Source organism: Microtus oregoni, unplaced genomic scaffold, assembly GCF_018167655.1.
Source record: "Microtus oregoni isolate MIOR12 unplaced genomic scaffold, Mior012 000014F_ref0000157, whole genome shotgun sequence".
NCBI lineage: Eukaryota > Metazoa > Chordata > Mammalia > Rodentia > Cricetidae > Microtus > Microtus oregoni.
Genome location: NW_024543073.1, coordinates 3,798,222 through 3,812,918, shown reverse-complemented (window position 1 = coordinate 3,812,918; position 14,697 = coordinate 3,798,222). Strand labels below are relative to the sequence as shown.

The following is a 14,697-nucleotide window of genomic DNA, read 5'->3' as shown; positions in this document are numbered from 1 at the left end:
ACAGTCCGGTTTATAGAGCTCTTTGTGGTTTCCTGACTTGCTGCAGACTTTCCAGTGGAACAAGTCTTTCACAAGCATGTGAACTTACAGGAGGTTTGCTCAGTGAGACCTCGTGGTCCTCAGACTTCCAACCAGGCTTCAGGACATTCTGCTGTTGTCCTTTCTCAGAGCAGTAGCCTAGGGGCCTTCAGGAGCAGGTCTGATTGACCTCCACAAAGACTGCATCTCCTTCCTCAGGAGGAGGGGTCTGGGTTAGAGATGTAGCTGACCAAGTGAGCACTTGCCTAGTAGTGTACAAACAAGGCTCTGAGTTTTATCCCCAATGCTACAAAAATACTACAAAAAAAACCCCCATTTTTTAATTAAAAGATAACAGTCCTCTGCCGGGCGGTGGTGGCGCAGGCCCTTAAGCCCAGCACTCGGGAGGCAGAGGCAGGCGGATCTCTGTGAGTTCGAGGCCAGCCTGGTCTACAGAGCTAGTTCCAGGACAGGAACCAAAAAGCTACGGAGAAACCTTGTCTCGAAAAATCAAAAAAAAAAAAAAAAAAAAAAAGATAACAGTCCTCTAATGTCTACACCGCTCACAGTTCTGTGTGGCAGAGCCTCCCGGAGATGCTAGCTCATTTGTTCACCTTTTTCGGATGTTTGCTATTTTTATCTCTTTACTTCAAATTAACTTGGCAGACTTTTCCAGTGTGTTGGGCATCTCCCAATACCTAAAACAAAATAAGTTGGTTTCATGTTTTCTTCTCTTGTAAAACTGACTTTTATAATAGATTCTGCTTGTTGCTGTCACTGAATTCCTAAGTTAACTAAACAGTTCCCAGTCAGTGAGCATGCGTGAGGTTCCTTAGGCTTACTACCTAATATTTTGATTTACTTTCTGATAACTCACAAGGCTTAATTTATTAATTTATTATTATTTAGAATATAGCTGGGTTTTTTTTAAATAAGATTAACAAAGATAATTTCTCCAGTCCTGATTTTTAAAGCAGTCTGTAGGATATACAAAGATGCTCAGTAGTTTCTGGTTTGTTTGTCTGTCCCTTACAGGCACAGTATCCGTCCTCTATTTGATTGTCCTTGTTACCTTGAAGGCTATTCACTTAGGATTCCATCTGGAATTTCACTGGCTTGTGCCAACAGAATTCTTTGTACCAGGTGAGTTTGTCAAAATAAGAAATAATTGAATAACAATAATGTGTTCTTTAAGTTAATCCCTATGAAACATTAGTCTAAAACAGGTAATACAAGGTGATTGATTGCCCTCACCTGCCAATTCCAGCATTTGGGAGGCTGAAACAGAGGACTTACCTTGAGTTCTAGGCAAGCCTGGGTCATAGAGTGAGACACTACCTCAGAAAAACAAGAATGAGTAAATAAAACAAAACAGGATTATGTTTGGTATTTCTGGCAGTGAGGGATAACCAGGGCTCTATCATTTTTTAATTGACATTTGAAGTCCATTTAATTTATAATGCACTTGAAAAATGAAAAACTTCTTCTCTAGACTTTTCTAAGGAACATTTGCTTAGACGATCAGAGATGTGGAGCATTGTTATGCATGTTGGTAATACTGCTCATTAGAACCACTGTTCCTGGCTGGGCATGGGGCAGACACTTTCTGTTCTCAGGAGGCAGAGGCAGGTAGGATTGCTGTGAGTTCCAGGCCAGACCCTGTATCAGAGAGAGAGAGAGAGAGAGAGAGAGAGAGAGAGAGAGAGAGTGTGTGAGAGAGAGAGAGAGAGAGAGAGAGAGAGAGAGAGAGAGAGAGAGGTGTCATTGTTCCCCTTATGGGCTTTTCTGTAATTTTATTGTTTTTCAGGTTAAGATTATGGTTATTAAATGGATTTCCGCACCTGTCTCATATCTCCTCCTGATTATAATGTGGCAATTTAGTTAATTTAGTTTCCCCCAAATTTAAAATCTATAGGAATTTTTAAAAAGCACCAATAAAACAATGAGTAAATGACTGAATTTTACTAAAAAGAAGATAGATTAAAAAGTGACCATTACTGTGTTGGCCTCGGAAATCTGGGGAATGCATGTTTCCTGAACGCCGTGCTACAGTGTTTGAGCTGCAGAAGGCCTCTGTGGTACTTTAGTCTTCAGAGGGACTTCCGGCAAGAGATGCCCAGAGAAGGCCGAGCCCAGGAGCTCACAGAAGCCTTTGTAGACATAGATGCCGTGTGGTACCCTGACTCCTGTGAAACTATGATTCCTATTCCATTCCGGAGTCTTCCATAAATACATTGCCTCCTTCTCTGGATACAGCCAGCAGGATGCCCAAGAGTTCTGGAAGCTCCCCATGCAGCGGTTGACCCTTGAAACCAGCCGATGAGGCCGCTGAGCACCACCAATCCCAGCCAGTGGTCCAGTTCCCTCTCCACCTCTCTGGGGAGGGTTCTGAGTGAAGAACCTGAATTAAGTGATAATGACTTGAATGTGGAAGTACTCCCTGGAGCGAGCAGACAGCAAGATTGCGGGCCTATTTGTGGGATAGTTGAAAAGTTGCCTCAAGTGCCCGGCCTGTGGGTATCACACCTTCAAGGTTTTCTGTGAACTGTCTCTGTTCATCCCCAAGAAAGGATTTGCTGGGGCAAAATGTCGCTGAGGGAGTTTCAGCGTTTTCACCAAGGAAGAAAAGCTAGAGGCAGGACTAGTTCTGATCAATGCCGCAGAAACACAAAGTACTAAAGAGTTGACAGTACGAAGATTCCCCGGGGGGAAGTGACTGTTACAAAAATATCTTGAAACTAATCATTGAGAAATAGTACTCGATTCTATTGTTGGTTTAGAAAGACTGCTTTCCTTCTATTCTTCAATCATTAAGAAGCCTAAAATTTCAAGTCACCATTGAGTGTCTGGTCTTCCTGATTCTCGTAGTTGGAGCTATTTAGCACCTATTTCTTTGTTATAACCTTCCTAGATTTTCTTTTTTTTTTCTTTTTTTTTTTAGATTTTCAAGATGTATTGAGTAGGTAGTCACTGAAAATTGTTGATTATGTTACCATGGCTACTTTTTTCAGAACACTTGACTTTATTAGCTTTGATTTTCCAAAGCCCTGAGCCTTGAAAGGGCATTTTTCCTTCCAAGATTATGTGGTGGTGCACACCTTGAATCCCAGTACTAGGGAGACTGAGGCAGCTGGATCTCTTTGAGTTTCAGAACAGCCAGAATAGAAGAGACCCTGTCTCTAAAAAAGGCAAAAAAAAAAAAGAAAAGAAAAAAAACTGATGAAAAGGACAGTATTGAATTTTCCCAATGATTGGTAAAAATAGTCCTGGATATTGTTTTTTTAATATTATGTCTATTGTGATTTATTAAGCATTAGTGAGGAAAGTTTCTACTAATGATAATAAACTAAAAATAGATACCTGATGGGGCAAAGGACTCAAATTTGATTTCAGCACCTTCACAGAGTCAACAAGCACCGACCTGTAACTCCAGCTTCAAGGGACCAGTCAGTGTTCTGTGGGTGCCTGTACTCAAATGCACACACTGACACACAGGCACAATGACACATAATTAAACAGAAAATAAATATATTTTTAAAAATGTATAATCAGGGTGAATAGTTATCTGGGAAACAGAAAAGAAGAAATTCTTAAGTAGGTGGTAAATCATTCATTTTCCATTATCCAATTTTATATGGAATGAAGGGGAAATAATGAAGATTAAACAAGGCACATTTTCCATTAGGAGTCTAAAATTAATACATTGTGATTAAAGACTGTGTGAAGAATGAAATATTTCCTAAGTGCTTTCTGAGAGGCTATTAAAAAACTCGGAGAACATTGGAGAGGATAAGCCTTTACTGTCCTCATGAAAAGTCACACCATTTTACAAATCCGATTGATCTTTATGTGTTCTTGTTTCTTCTACAATTACGTATTACATTTGTTTCCTTATACACCTAGCACAGCATGTGTGTGGAGGAGATCCCAGGACAGCATTTGAAAGTCAATTCTCTCCTTCAGCCTGTGGACTACTGGTTGTCTTAGGGTTTTTACTGCTGCAGTGAACATCATGACCAAAAAAGCAGTTCGGGGAGGAAAGAGTTTATTCACATACATTTCCACATCACTCTCCACCATCAAAGGAGGTCAGGAAAGGAACCTGGAGGCAGGAGCTGATGCAGAAGCCATGGAGGAGTGCTGCTTACTGGCTTGTTTCCCCTGGCTTGCTCAGCCTGCTTTCTTAGAGAACCTAGGACCACCAGTCCAGAGATGGCACCAACCTCCATGTACTGGGGCCTCCCCCATCAATCACTAAGAAAATGCCTTACAGTTGGATCTTATGGAGACATTTTCTCAACTGAGCCTCCTTCCTCTCTGATGACTCTAGCTTGTGTCAAGTTGACATAAAACCAGCCCGTGCATTGGGTGTGGAACTCAGGTTGTCAGTCTTAGCAAGAGTCTTTCTTCACCTGATGACCATCTCTCTTGCCCAGTATTTTTATTTCAAACTTTTGCTTTTTAATACATCTGTCATCAACTTTTCTCTCAGGTAGTAGTTGGGGAAAGAAGTATTTATTCTGCTCTCTTACAAATGCAAAGACTTTTATCCCCTAAGTAATGTCATGCAACCAACTGGCTTTCTGTATTGTCTGTACAGTGACCAATGCTAATTTTATATTTCCAGCTGAGATCCCTCATGAAGTCCATTCTCATGTCCAACTCACACCTTCTCTTTCTCTACTTCGATGTCTATGGATGTGTCAAGCTCAGATGGGCAAAGACCAAATACTTGTTATATTCATTTCAGTGTCCATCCCTATCCACCAACATGCTTGACTTGCTCTTCTCTGAGCCTCCTTCACCTTAAAAGAAAGGCTGTAGTTTCGGGTGCTCTGGTCAACACTGTATAGTTTTTGACCATTCTCCATCCACACCCAATCCAGCTGCAGAGTGCGTCTGTTTTATTTTTTAAATCAGTTAAGAATCTAACTTCTTATCATCTCCACTGAAAAGAACTTTGTCAAGCTATTAATCTCTTGCCTGGATTATTATAGTGCCCCCTAGTTAATTTTGTCTCCCCCACCCTAAGCTATTCTACACCCAGCAGCTAGAGTTATACTTGTAAAACAACCCAAGCTAGTGTGGTGGTGCATGCTTGTGGTGCTGGCCCTTAAGGGATCTGGAGTTTAAGGCCAGCCTGAACTACATAGTAAGACCTGTCTTAATGCAAAAACAAAACAAAGCTCAAACCAGAACCCACAGAACTCTTTAACGATTTCCCATCTCATTAAGAATGATGGCTTATTTATCATAGTCCTTGGATCCAGTCTGACCTGACTCATAATCCCCACCGCTTTCCCTCTTACTCACCAACTCCAAGCGCACTGGCCTCCTTGCTGTTGTATGACAATGCTGAGCATTCACTGTTCCCTGTGTATGAGGTGCCCTGTTCTCTCGGATGCACAGTCTTCTCTGACAACCTACCCACTTCCAGGCTGCTTGAGACTTTTCCTTAAAGCTCTTATCAGTACTAGCCTTATAGCAAGCATCTGTGATGTCTGTTAGTAATTCCTGATTCTAATGCGTTAGAGTCTTGGGGGCCCCAAATTATTCTAATCCATTTGGCTCCTGAGCTCCCCAAAGTAGCAATAAAAAGGGATTTATCCAGAAATGTTTCTAAATGTTTTGGATTCTTGAATATAGATATCAAAAATTCATTTTTTGTTTATGTATCTACCTCGTTTAACTGGAACATTACTCTCTAAGAAAAGGAGTATTACTTATGTTCTTTAGACTTCTGTATTACTGCTGTATCCCCAAATTTTATAATACTTCCTGCCGCACACTGAGGGCTAATAAGGAATAAGTGTTGAGGGTCAGTGAAATAGCTCAACAGGTAAAGCCACCTGCTGTGTTCAGTCCCCAAGACCCACACCATACAAGGAAAGAACCAGCTCCATCAAGTTGTCTTCTGACCACCACACACACACACATACACACACACACATACACACACATGCTCGTGCACACTAACAAAAAGTAAAAATGTAAAGAAATAATTATTGAATAAGTAAGTGTGTTTGACTTCCTCCTAGTCCCATTCAAATGAGAGTGAATAGAGACACCATGAAGGGTGAACTAGGAAAAGTAGGGACAGGCCAAATGGGAAGCAAGAACAGACTGCTAGAGTTAGACAGCGGTCTTAGGTCTTTTCTTTTCCTTTTATTTATTTATTTTTTTTTTAAAGAAAATAATCTTTTTTCATTTTACGTAACAATCCCACTTCCCACTCCCATTTCCTCTACCTACCCCCCCCACCTCCCCGAGGACTCCTCAGAGAGGGTAAGGCACATTGCTTTGGAGAAGGTCCAAGGCCCCCCCTACTATATCTAGGCTGAGCAAGGTATCCATCCAAAGAGAATAGGTTCCAAAAAAGCCAGTACATGCAGTAGGAATAAATCCTGGTGCCACTGCCGGTGGCCCCTCAGTCTACTTCAGCCATGCAACTGTCAACCACATTGGCACAAGAGACCACTTCCTAAATATAACCCCAGTAGCACAGACACTGAGAGCAACAATAAATAAATGGGACCTCATGAAACTGAGAAGCTTCTCTAAAGAAAAGGACACAGTCAATAAGACAAAAAGGCAGCCTACTGAAAGGGAACCCCACATCAGACAGAAGACTAATCTCCAAAATATACCTGTCTCGAAAAACCAAAAAAAAAAAAAAAGGCCGAAAGGAGATTGCTAAGTGAGAAGTTGGAGAATTCTTAGAGGTATGCCATGCACAGTTAAGGCCTGAAGTAACATGACTCACTTAGGAAATTATGAGAATTTGAATGGCTCGATTGAAAGAATACTTGTTGAAAAAAATGGTAGGAAGTACTAAAAAACAAGAACTGGACTGAAAAGCCTTCTCTTTTAAGCTAAATATAACTCTAAAGGCCAGTTATGACTCTCCCCTCCTCCTCCCACACTTGCAAGATAGGCTTTTATGTCCTTAGAAGGCCAGTGGGGAGAAGGAAGAATAGTCCTACAGTGCTCTGCTTCGAAACAGAATTTGTAGGGAGGCTGCCATGATGAAATGCTGCCCACAAAAGGATGATGTCAGGAGTGCCTTCCCTCCTCCCAGTCACTCTCAGTCAACAGAGGAACACTGTCAGAACCTTTTGGGCTGGGGTCCCGCTGCTCATCCAGGGCTTGCTTGCAAGAGGCCTTGGATTTGGTCCTCAACACTGCATAAAACTGAATATGGTGGCACAAGCCTCTAACTGCAGAGAGGTAGATGCAGGAGGATCATGAAGTTCAAGGTCATTCTCAAGTACATCGTGAGGTTTGAGGCTAGCCTGGGCTACATGAGATCCCATCTCAAAACAAAAAGAACCTTAGGATGTAGCATAAACAGCACAGATAACTGCAAACTTGATAGTAAGTGATCCAGGGCTCAAATCCCTTCTACTGCAGTCAAATCCTGTTTTCTCATACACTTCCAACACCAACTGGATTGATTTCAGTTCCCCAGTAAGCAAGTACCAGAATAGGGTCAGAAGAGCAGGACATGTATAAGAGCAACACTTCTGCAAAATTAAAGGATTGGGAGCAGGATTAAGCCTGGTTGGGATATGTACGAAGGAAGAGAAGAGAAAGAAATGAATTCAACAGAAGTAAATTCAGAACATCCTGGCCAGCCACTATGGCCCTCAATGCAAATATTGCCTCTAGAATAGGGTTACACAAATGTGCCCAAACACTAATACACTGCAAGCTCAGGGTTGGCTACTCGCTGTCCAGTGGGAATATGACTGGTATAGGATCAGGGCAGTGGACATCGGACGGCTGCAGCCAGAAGCCATCAGCTAACAACCTTGCTTATTTTCTCGCTTAAAGGGAGACGGCATGTTGTCCTTCCACGGTGTATGTCAGAGTACTTTAATATACACAGAAATGAAAGTAATCCTAGGCCAAACTAATGTCGGTTTTGCTAATGTGGGTAGGATCATTTAATTTGTTTTCTTACAGCTTCTAACCCGTTATTATATACAGAGATGTTGATGGGGCAAGGCAGCCTTTGAGACAGGATCTCCCTTTGGCCCAGGCCAATCTGGAATTTGCTAAACAGCCCAGCCTGGCCCCAGACTCAGCCTCCCAAGTGCTAAGATTACAGACATGAACCACTATGATTGGTGATTTCTCTTTCCTACTTGGCTGCTTTACTTTGGATCCCAGCTAAAGAGTTATTTCTCTGTTAAAAATATCAGCAAGTAAATCCATCTGCACATGATTTTGTCATCATTGTCAAAAATAGTGCTTTTGTCATCGTGATGTGTAATGCTGTTGTTAACTAGCCATGATCTCAGTTTATTGGGTGTATTAGAAAGATTACTATAACAAAATATTTTCAAAAACTAACAGGAAGAATTTGCCTATATTGTGAGTGGCATTCACAGATAAAAAAATATATGGATGAAAGCTGACAGACAGGAAACATCATAGCAAACAGAATAAGCCAGACATAGTGATTCATGCCTGTGACCTGAGTATTGAACTCAGGAGGCTAGACAGTGAGAAAAAGCAAGCAGAAAGGAAGCAAAACCATATACTTTTATTGGCCTTGCCTTCTGATTTTCTTTAGAGCTGGTGGTTGATTCTTAGTGGCCACACTTCCTTTCCTGAAAGAGCGCGGCCAAGAGCCAGTAGACCTTTGCTGCCGTTCTGCTCTTTACCCCCAGCTGTCCCTGAGATGGCTCTCTACTTGGCCACTTGCTTTGCCTACCAATACTGCTAAGTAGATTATAGCCTGGTTCCACATTAGCTAATCGTTTCATTTCCTTATTACCTGCCTCCAAACAGTGGTTCTAGATAGAATACTATTTTTTAAATAACTGTATTTATTATAGATAATTAAATGGCTATATTTAAAATAAATCCTGTCAACCAGAGATAGCCATTCTTATCAACGTCTTTTCTTGAGCACATAATTACAGCTGTTTATGTGTATTTTAAAAAACAAAAGCAAATTAGACTTGACATGCTGCTTGACTCCAACATTTGTCCTGGTGTTAAATCTCAACAGCATACTTTTTAAATACTGTATCCCACTGCAAACTGTATCTCAGTTTAACCAGGAATATTTTTATGTTATGCATTTTAGACTTGTCACCCAAGACTCTTAAGTAGCTATTTCTCTCCTCTGTGATTTCTTTTCCAGAAGAACTTTCCCAGCAAGCTCAGGTATTAGGAGACTGGAAGATTTTTTTAGTCCTAGACAGACCCTGAATTTAAATCTAGTTGTGGGACCTCAGCTAGGGATAACTGAGAGGAAGTCACAGAATGTACATCCCTTAATTCCATTTCTTCCTCTTCCAAGTGCTTTGACTAAGTGTAACGCTCACCTTGAGGGACTTTATAAATGCTTGAATATTCTTATTCCCTGGGGCAATGATGATGATGATGATGGTAGTGATGATATAAGAGAAAACTGATGATTAGTGAATGCTAATACTCATTTTATGCTTGTCATTTTTGTTTCTTTTTCTCCTAGAGATAAGATTTGAGTTTCCACAGCTGACCGGAGTGCTCACTCTTGCTTTCTTTATCCACAATTGTATTATCACACTCATGAAAAACAACAAGAACCAAGAAAATAATGTGAGTAGTTAACTGAGAAACTGGCCTTGATATTTCCTAAGGGTAAACTCCAACCAATGTTTGATGCACTTTTATTTTATTTGCGATTTGTTTTTGTATCTTAATTTTTAAGATTAAATTATAGATCAGTGGTCAAGCATATGAAACTTTTAGATGGTAACTCTTTTAGACTTTGCAGGCTATATGTTCTTGTCACAGCTACCCAGTCCTGCTGTTGTGGCATGAAAACAGCCACAGATAATAGATAAACAAATGGGTGGTGTAGATTTGACCCACAGACCCAGACTGCTGTCCTCTCTCTCTCTCTCTCTCTCTCTCTCTCTCTCTCAAAAGAGGTATAGCTAATAACTCTCCAATAATAATAATAAATGAGGACATTAAAGAAGACAAGCAAAGGGGAACAAAAAATACGTGTGGAAAAGAAACTAAATAGCAAGCTAGTAGATTTAAACCCAGTTACATTGATAATTACACTAAATATAAATGGCCCAAGTACTACAATGAAAAATTGTCATTTCTGCTTTAAAAAATGAAGATATGGCATCATTGAGAAACTTTAAATATAAAGATATAGCTTTTGAATACTATAAGAAACTAGAGCACCTGTGTTACTTGCAGCACAAATGATAATGCCAGAGGCAATGAGGAATGATTATATTGTGGTCCTTTGGACTAATTCGCTTGGAAGTACCAAGGTGGCATATATAAAAATCTGCATTTGAGTAAGTGCCCTAATGGGAATAAGTGCACCCTGTGTATGAATTAGATCTGGCCATTTACTAAAACTATAGAAATATTAGTTAGCAGTACATTTATTCTTAGTTACTCATAATGTAACATTATAAATACAGTACTAATTATTGATACTGTTAGATCATAATGTTCTTATTTGCTTGTGTTTTCTGTTTACTTCGCTTTAATATCAGGCTATACAGAAATTGTGCATTGAAATACAATTGTTCTCTCTTGTAAAAAGAGAAAAAAAGAGAATATAATAATTCTGACTCTATAGTCACCCAGTGCTAGAACTTTAAATTACGTGAAGTGGACCTGCAGGATGGCAGTAGGTAAATGTGCTTGCTGCCAAGCCTGACAACCTGAGTTTAGCCCATGGGATCCACATGGTGAAAGAGAGAACTGACCTTGGAGAGTTGTCTTCTGACTGTCACACACTGTGGCATGTGTGTGCTCATACACACAAACAGAAACACACACACACACACACACACCGCTAAATAAAATGTAATTAAAATAAATGAAGTAACAACAAACTGAAAGTAAACAAATCCACAATTGTAACTGGAAATATTCTTCCTTCCTTCTCAACAACTGGTAGAACAAATGACAAAAAAATTACAAGTGTAAGAAGCATGAAAAATACCATGAACCTACTTGATCTAATTGGCATTTATAAACGTCCTTTTGGTATGAGAATGTAAGTTCCTTTCAAATAGACAGGAACGCCTACTAAGATATGGTACATGCGTGGTCACAAAACAAGTATTAATAAGTGCAAAAGAAAATTATGCCAAGTATGTTCTCTAGCCATAAAGGAGTAAAAATACAGACAAACAGCTGACATTTGGGAATTTACAAATAAATGAGTTAACCAACATCTTCCTACATAACCAGTGAATCAAGGAAGAAGTCACAAAAAAATTGAAGGTTACTGAAAAAATGAAAATTCAGAATATCAAATTTATGGAATTGTCCCTAGAACTATTCTTAGAGGGACATTTACAGCTATAAATACCTACATAAAAAGTAAAAATGTGAAATCAAAGCCTAACCTTCCTTCATGTCCCAAGTGCTGGACAGAAAGACCAGGATTCAGGGTCATCTGCTACTATGTAATGAGTTCGAGGCCAGCCTGGACTGTGTGAGACCAAGGTTTGTTTAAAAAAAAAAAAAAGTTTACTAGCAAAGTCATTTGTTTTTTAGACAAGATCTCATTATGTAGCTTGACTGACCTGAAACTCACTTAGACCAGGTTAGCTGGAACTCTCAGTGTTCTGCCTCCTGAATCCTAGGATTAATAGGGAATTAAGTTGCAGGCATGGTTCACATTGCATGGTCCCTACACGCACAAATTTAATTACTGTGGTTCACATTACAAGCCCTGATAATGGTTCACATTTCAGTTAGCCCAGGATTTGAATTATGAGCCTTGCGTAGAAGAATAGTCACTGTCCTTGGCTCACATATTGTGTAAATAGCAAATGTGCTCATGATTAGTGACAGATCACATCACTGCTTTCAAATTCAGCCAGCGTTTGGTCACTCGCATGCCATTCACAGTCTACAGGCAGATAATTGTGTCAACAAACATGATACTTGTTTGTAAAATTGATAACTGAAAAGGGTGAGATGTGATCATCAAAAACGGCAATGGTGAAATGAAATTTCATGCAGACATACATAGAGTTCTAAAAGAAATAGCTTCTTATAGAAATGTTGAGGCCGCTTCCATCTGAGACTCCAGATACACAGCAAAGGAGTTTAGGGAAAGGACATTTGGAAACCGGTTTTCAAGACAAGAAGAAAGATGGCGCACAGCAGAAGTGACAGTCAGAAAACTTCACATTTGGAGAATTCTTGGAGACATCTCACAGTATTGAAAGCACAAGGGTTTTTACCCTTGTGAAGCCATTGCAAGTTAGAAGCCATACAAAGTTAGAGTATGACCTCACTGAGGTCCTGGAAAGATGCTTGCTACATATCATGAATCATTCACTGATGGAGGAAGGTCATTGGTTAAATAAAAAGAAACTGCTTGGCCCTCATTGGTTAGAAGATAGGTGGGAGGAGTAAACAAAACAGAACGCTGGGAGGAAGAGGAAGTGAGCTCAGACCCCACAGCTCTCCTCTCAGGAGCAGACGCCTCAGAGAGACGCCATGCTCCCCGCTCCCGGGAAGATGCACACGATGAAGCTCCGACCCAGGATGGACTTAGGCTAGAATCTTCCCAGTAAGACCGGTGCTACACAGATGATTAGAAATGGGCTAGTCCAGGTGCGAGAATTAGCCTAGAAGAGGCTAGATAGAAATGGGCCAAGCAGTGATTAAATGAATACAGTTTGTGTGTTGTTATTTCGGGCATAAGCTAGCCAGGCAGCCGGGGTGCTGGGGACGCAGCCCCGCCGCTCCTCTTACAACAATTCACTAAAAAGAGGCAAGTGTTAGTCCAGCCTTGCTCCTCACATCTGCAGTCCAACACTAGGGAGGTGGAGGCAGAAGGGTCAGGAATTCAAGCTACATAGTGAGTCTCAGGCCAGCCTGGGCCCAAGAGATCTTATACCTAAAATCCAGGTCAGGGAGAGGGAAGTGTAGTTCAAACTAGGCTTACGTTTAAAAAAAAAAAAACAAAACATTTGGCCAGGCAGTGGTGGCACAGACAAATCTCTGTGAAGTCAAGGCCAGCCTGGTCTACAAGAGCTAGTTAAAAAAAAAACTACAGAGAAACCCTGTCTCAAAAAACAAAACAAAAAACCAGAAAGACATTCTAATGTTCAATACTTCTGATTCATTCATTTATTTATTTGTTCATTTATGGCAATGCTAGGTATTGAACCTAGGGCTCTATGCATGTAGGCAAGTGCTATACCATTAAGCTACATTCCCAGGCCCTTTGTTGCTAATTTTTTAAATTACAATGCTAAATAAGCACTTTAATATTTTTCATTTCCTTCTCCATTTGTAGCAAGTGTGGTTTAATGTTTTGGCAAAATTTGTCAAAGCTTACACAACCGTCATAATTTCTGTCTCCTTCCCCGCTTTGGGTTGCACGCTACCCTGTGCCATATTGCACTGCATATGGAGACGGCCAGTGCTTAACTTCTGCTCCCAAAAGTCTCAAGTAGAACTGATTTTCTAGAAAGTCAGGCCTGTTTATTTAGAAGGGTGCATGCCTCTTTGTGGGAAGCTGAGAACTGGAAAGAGAATTGGGTGCCTTGGTTCCGTGCCCCAGGGCTGCGGAGGTCTCTGTCTTCCTGGAACAGTCAGGAGCCCACTGATGTAGGTCATTGTACTGCACCTGCTTAGCACGCGTGAGGCGTGAGTATTGGAGCCAGCAGCCCTTGAACAGGTAGAATGCTGGACACCGTGAGTTTCTCCTGCTGAGCTGGTCAGCCAGGGCTTTGTAAAACTAGTACAAATATTAGGTGTACAAATAAAATCTTTCGTCAGCTTTGGTCACTTATGGAAAATATTTTTTTAAAAGAAAGACTTAAAAAGTGTTTAAATGGATTTTTTATTTTTATTGCCTTAATTAAAACATTAGTATGAAGTGATGGTCTAAATTTTAAAGTTTTTTTTTCTTTTAGTTTTCTACAACTGTTTATTGTGTGTGTACAAATGTCCCATGTACGCTTAGAGGTTAGAAATCAACTTTGGGCAGTGAGTTAGCTCTTCCATCATGTGGGTCCTGGGGACCGAGCGGAAGTCATGAGGCTTCACAGCAAGTGCCTTTACTGCTGGCCCTGCTCTAACTTTTTTTTTGTAAAAAGCAGTCGTACTTTATTTTTAAGTGTTAATTACTATGAAGAAAATGAACATTTCTGAAGTGCTATGTGCCAGCAGCATCCTAACCACTCTAGATTTATGTAAATATATAGTCTTGCTTATACTGAAATTGGCTTTTATATTGGCATATATTAAGCTAAACAGACACTGTATTATTTGAGTTATCTAATAATTACACCTTTTAAGGACTTTCACTAAATAATTTAACTTAAAATGTCTAGTTAATAGTGAGATACAAAATTTGGAGGGGATTAAAGTCAGAAAATCTGAGAGTTGTGAAGACATTTGAAAGTAGAAGGCTGGGTCTTTCTCACCAGTGTTCCCGAAGCTGGACCTGACCCTTCCCTCCCAGGTACTTGTGAAGGGCCATGAAGCCCTCACCAGCTGCACTGCACTGGCCAGATGGTCCAGCTTCCCAAGTTTGACGTCCCTTTCTGAACTTTTGTCACTAAATGTAACATTGTTTATGTAGCTCTAAACCTACCATTTCTATTCCTTAAAGCACCCTTGACCAGGAAAACATTAGGGGGTTGACAATGAGCTTATCATCAAAATCCATAGTCT

At 40.4% G+C, this 14,697-nt stretch overlaps 1 protein-coding gene across 1 annotated transcript in view; it reads left to right on the top strand.

Moving 5' to 3' along the window:
• Slc38a9 (solute carrier family 38 member 9) overlaps nt 1–14,697 on the top strand; it is a 78,905-nt gene that overhangs the window by 47,805 nt on the left and 16,403 nt on the right. Inside the window, exons 10-11 of the mRNA XM_041663432.1 lie at nt 1,054–1,161; nt 9,506–9,612. Of these exons, the coding sequence (XP_041519366.1) occupies nt 1,054–1,161; nt 9,506–9,612 (215 nt within the window). The remainder of the gene's footprint in view (nt 1–1,053; nt 1,162–9,505; nt 9,613–14,697) is intronic.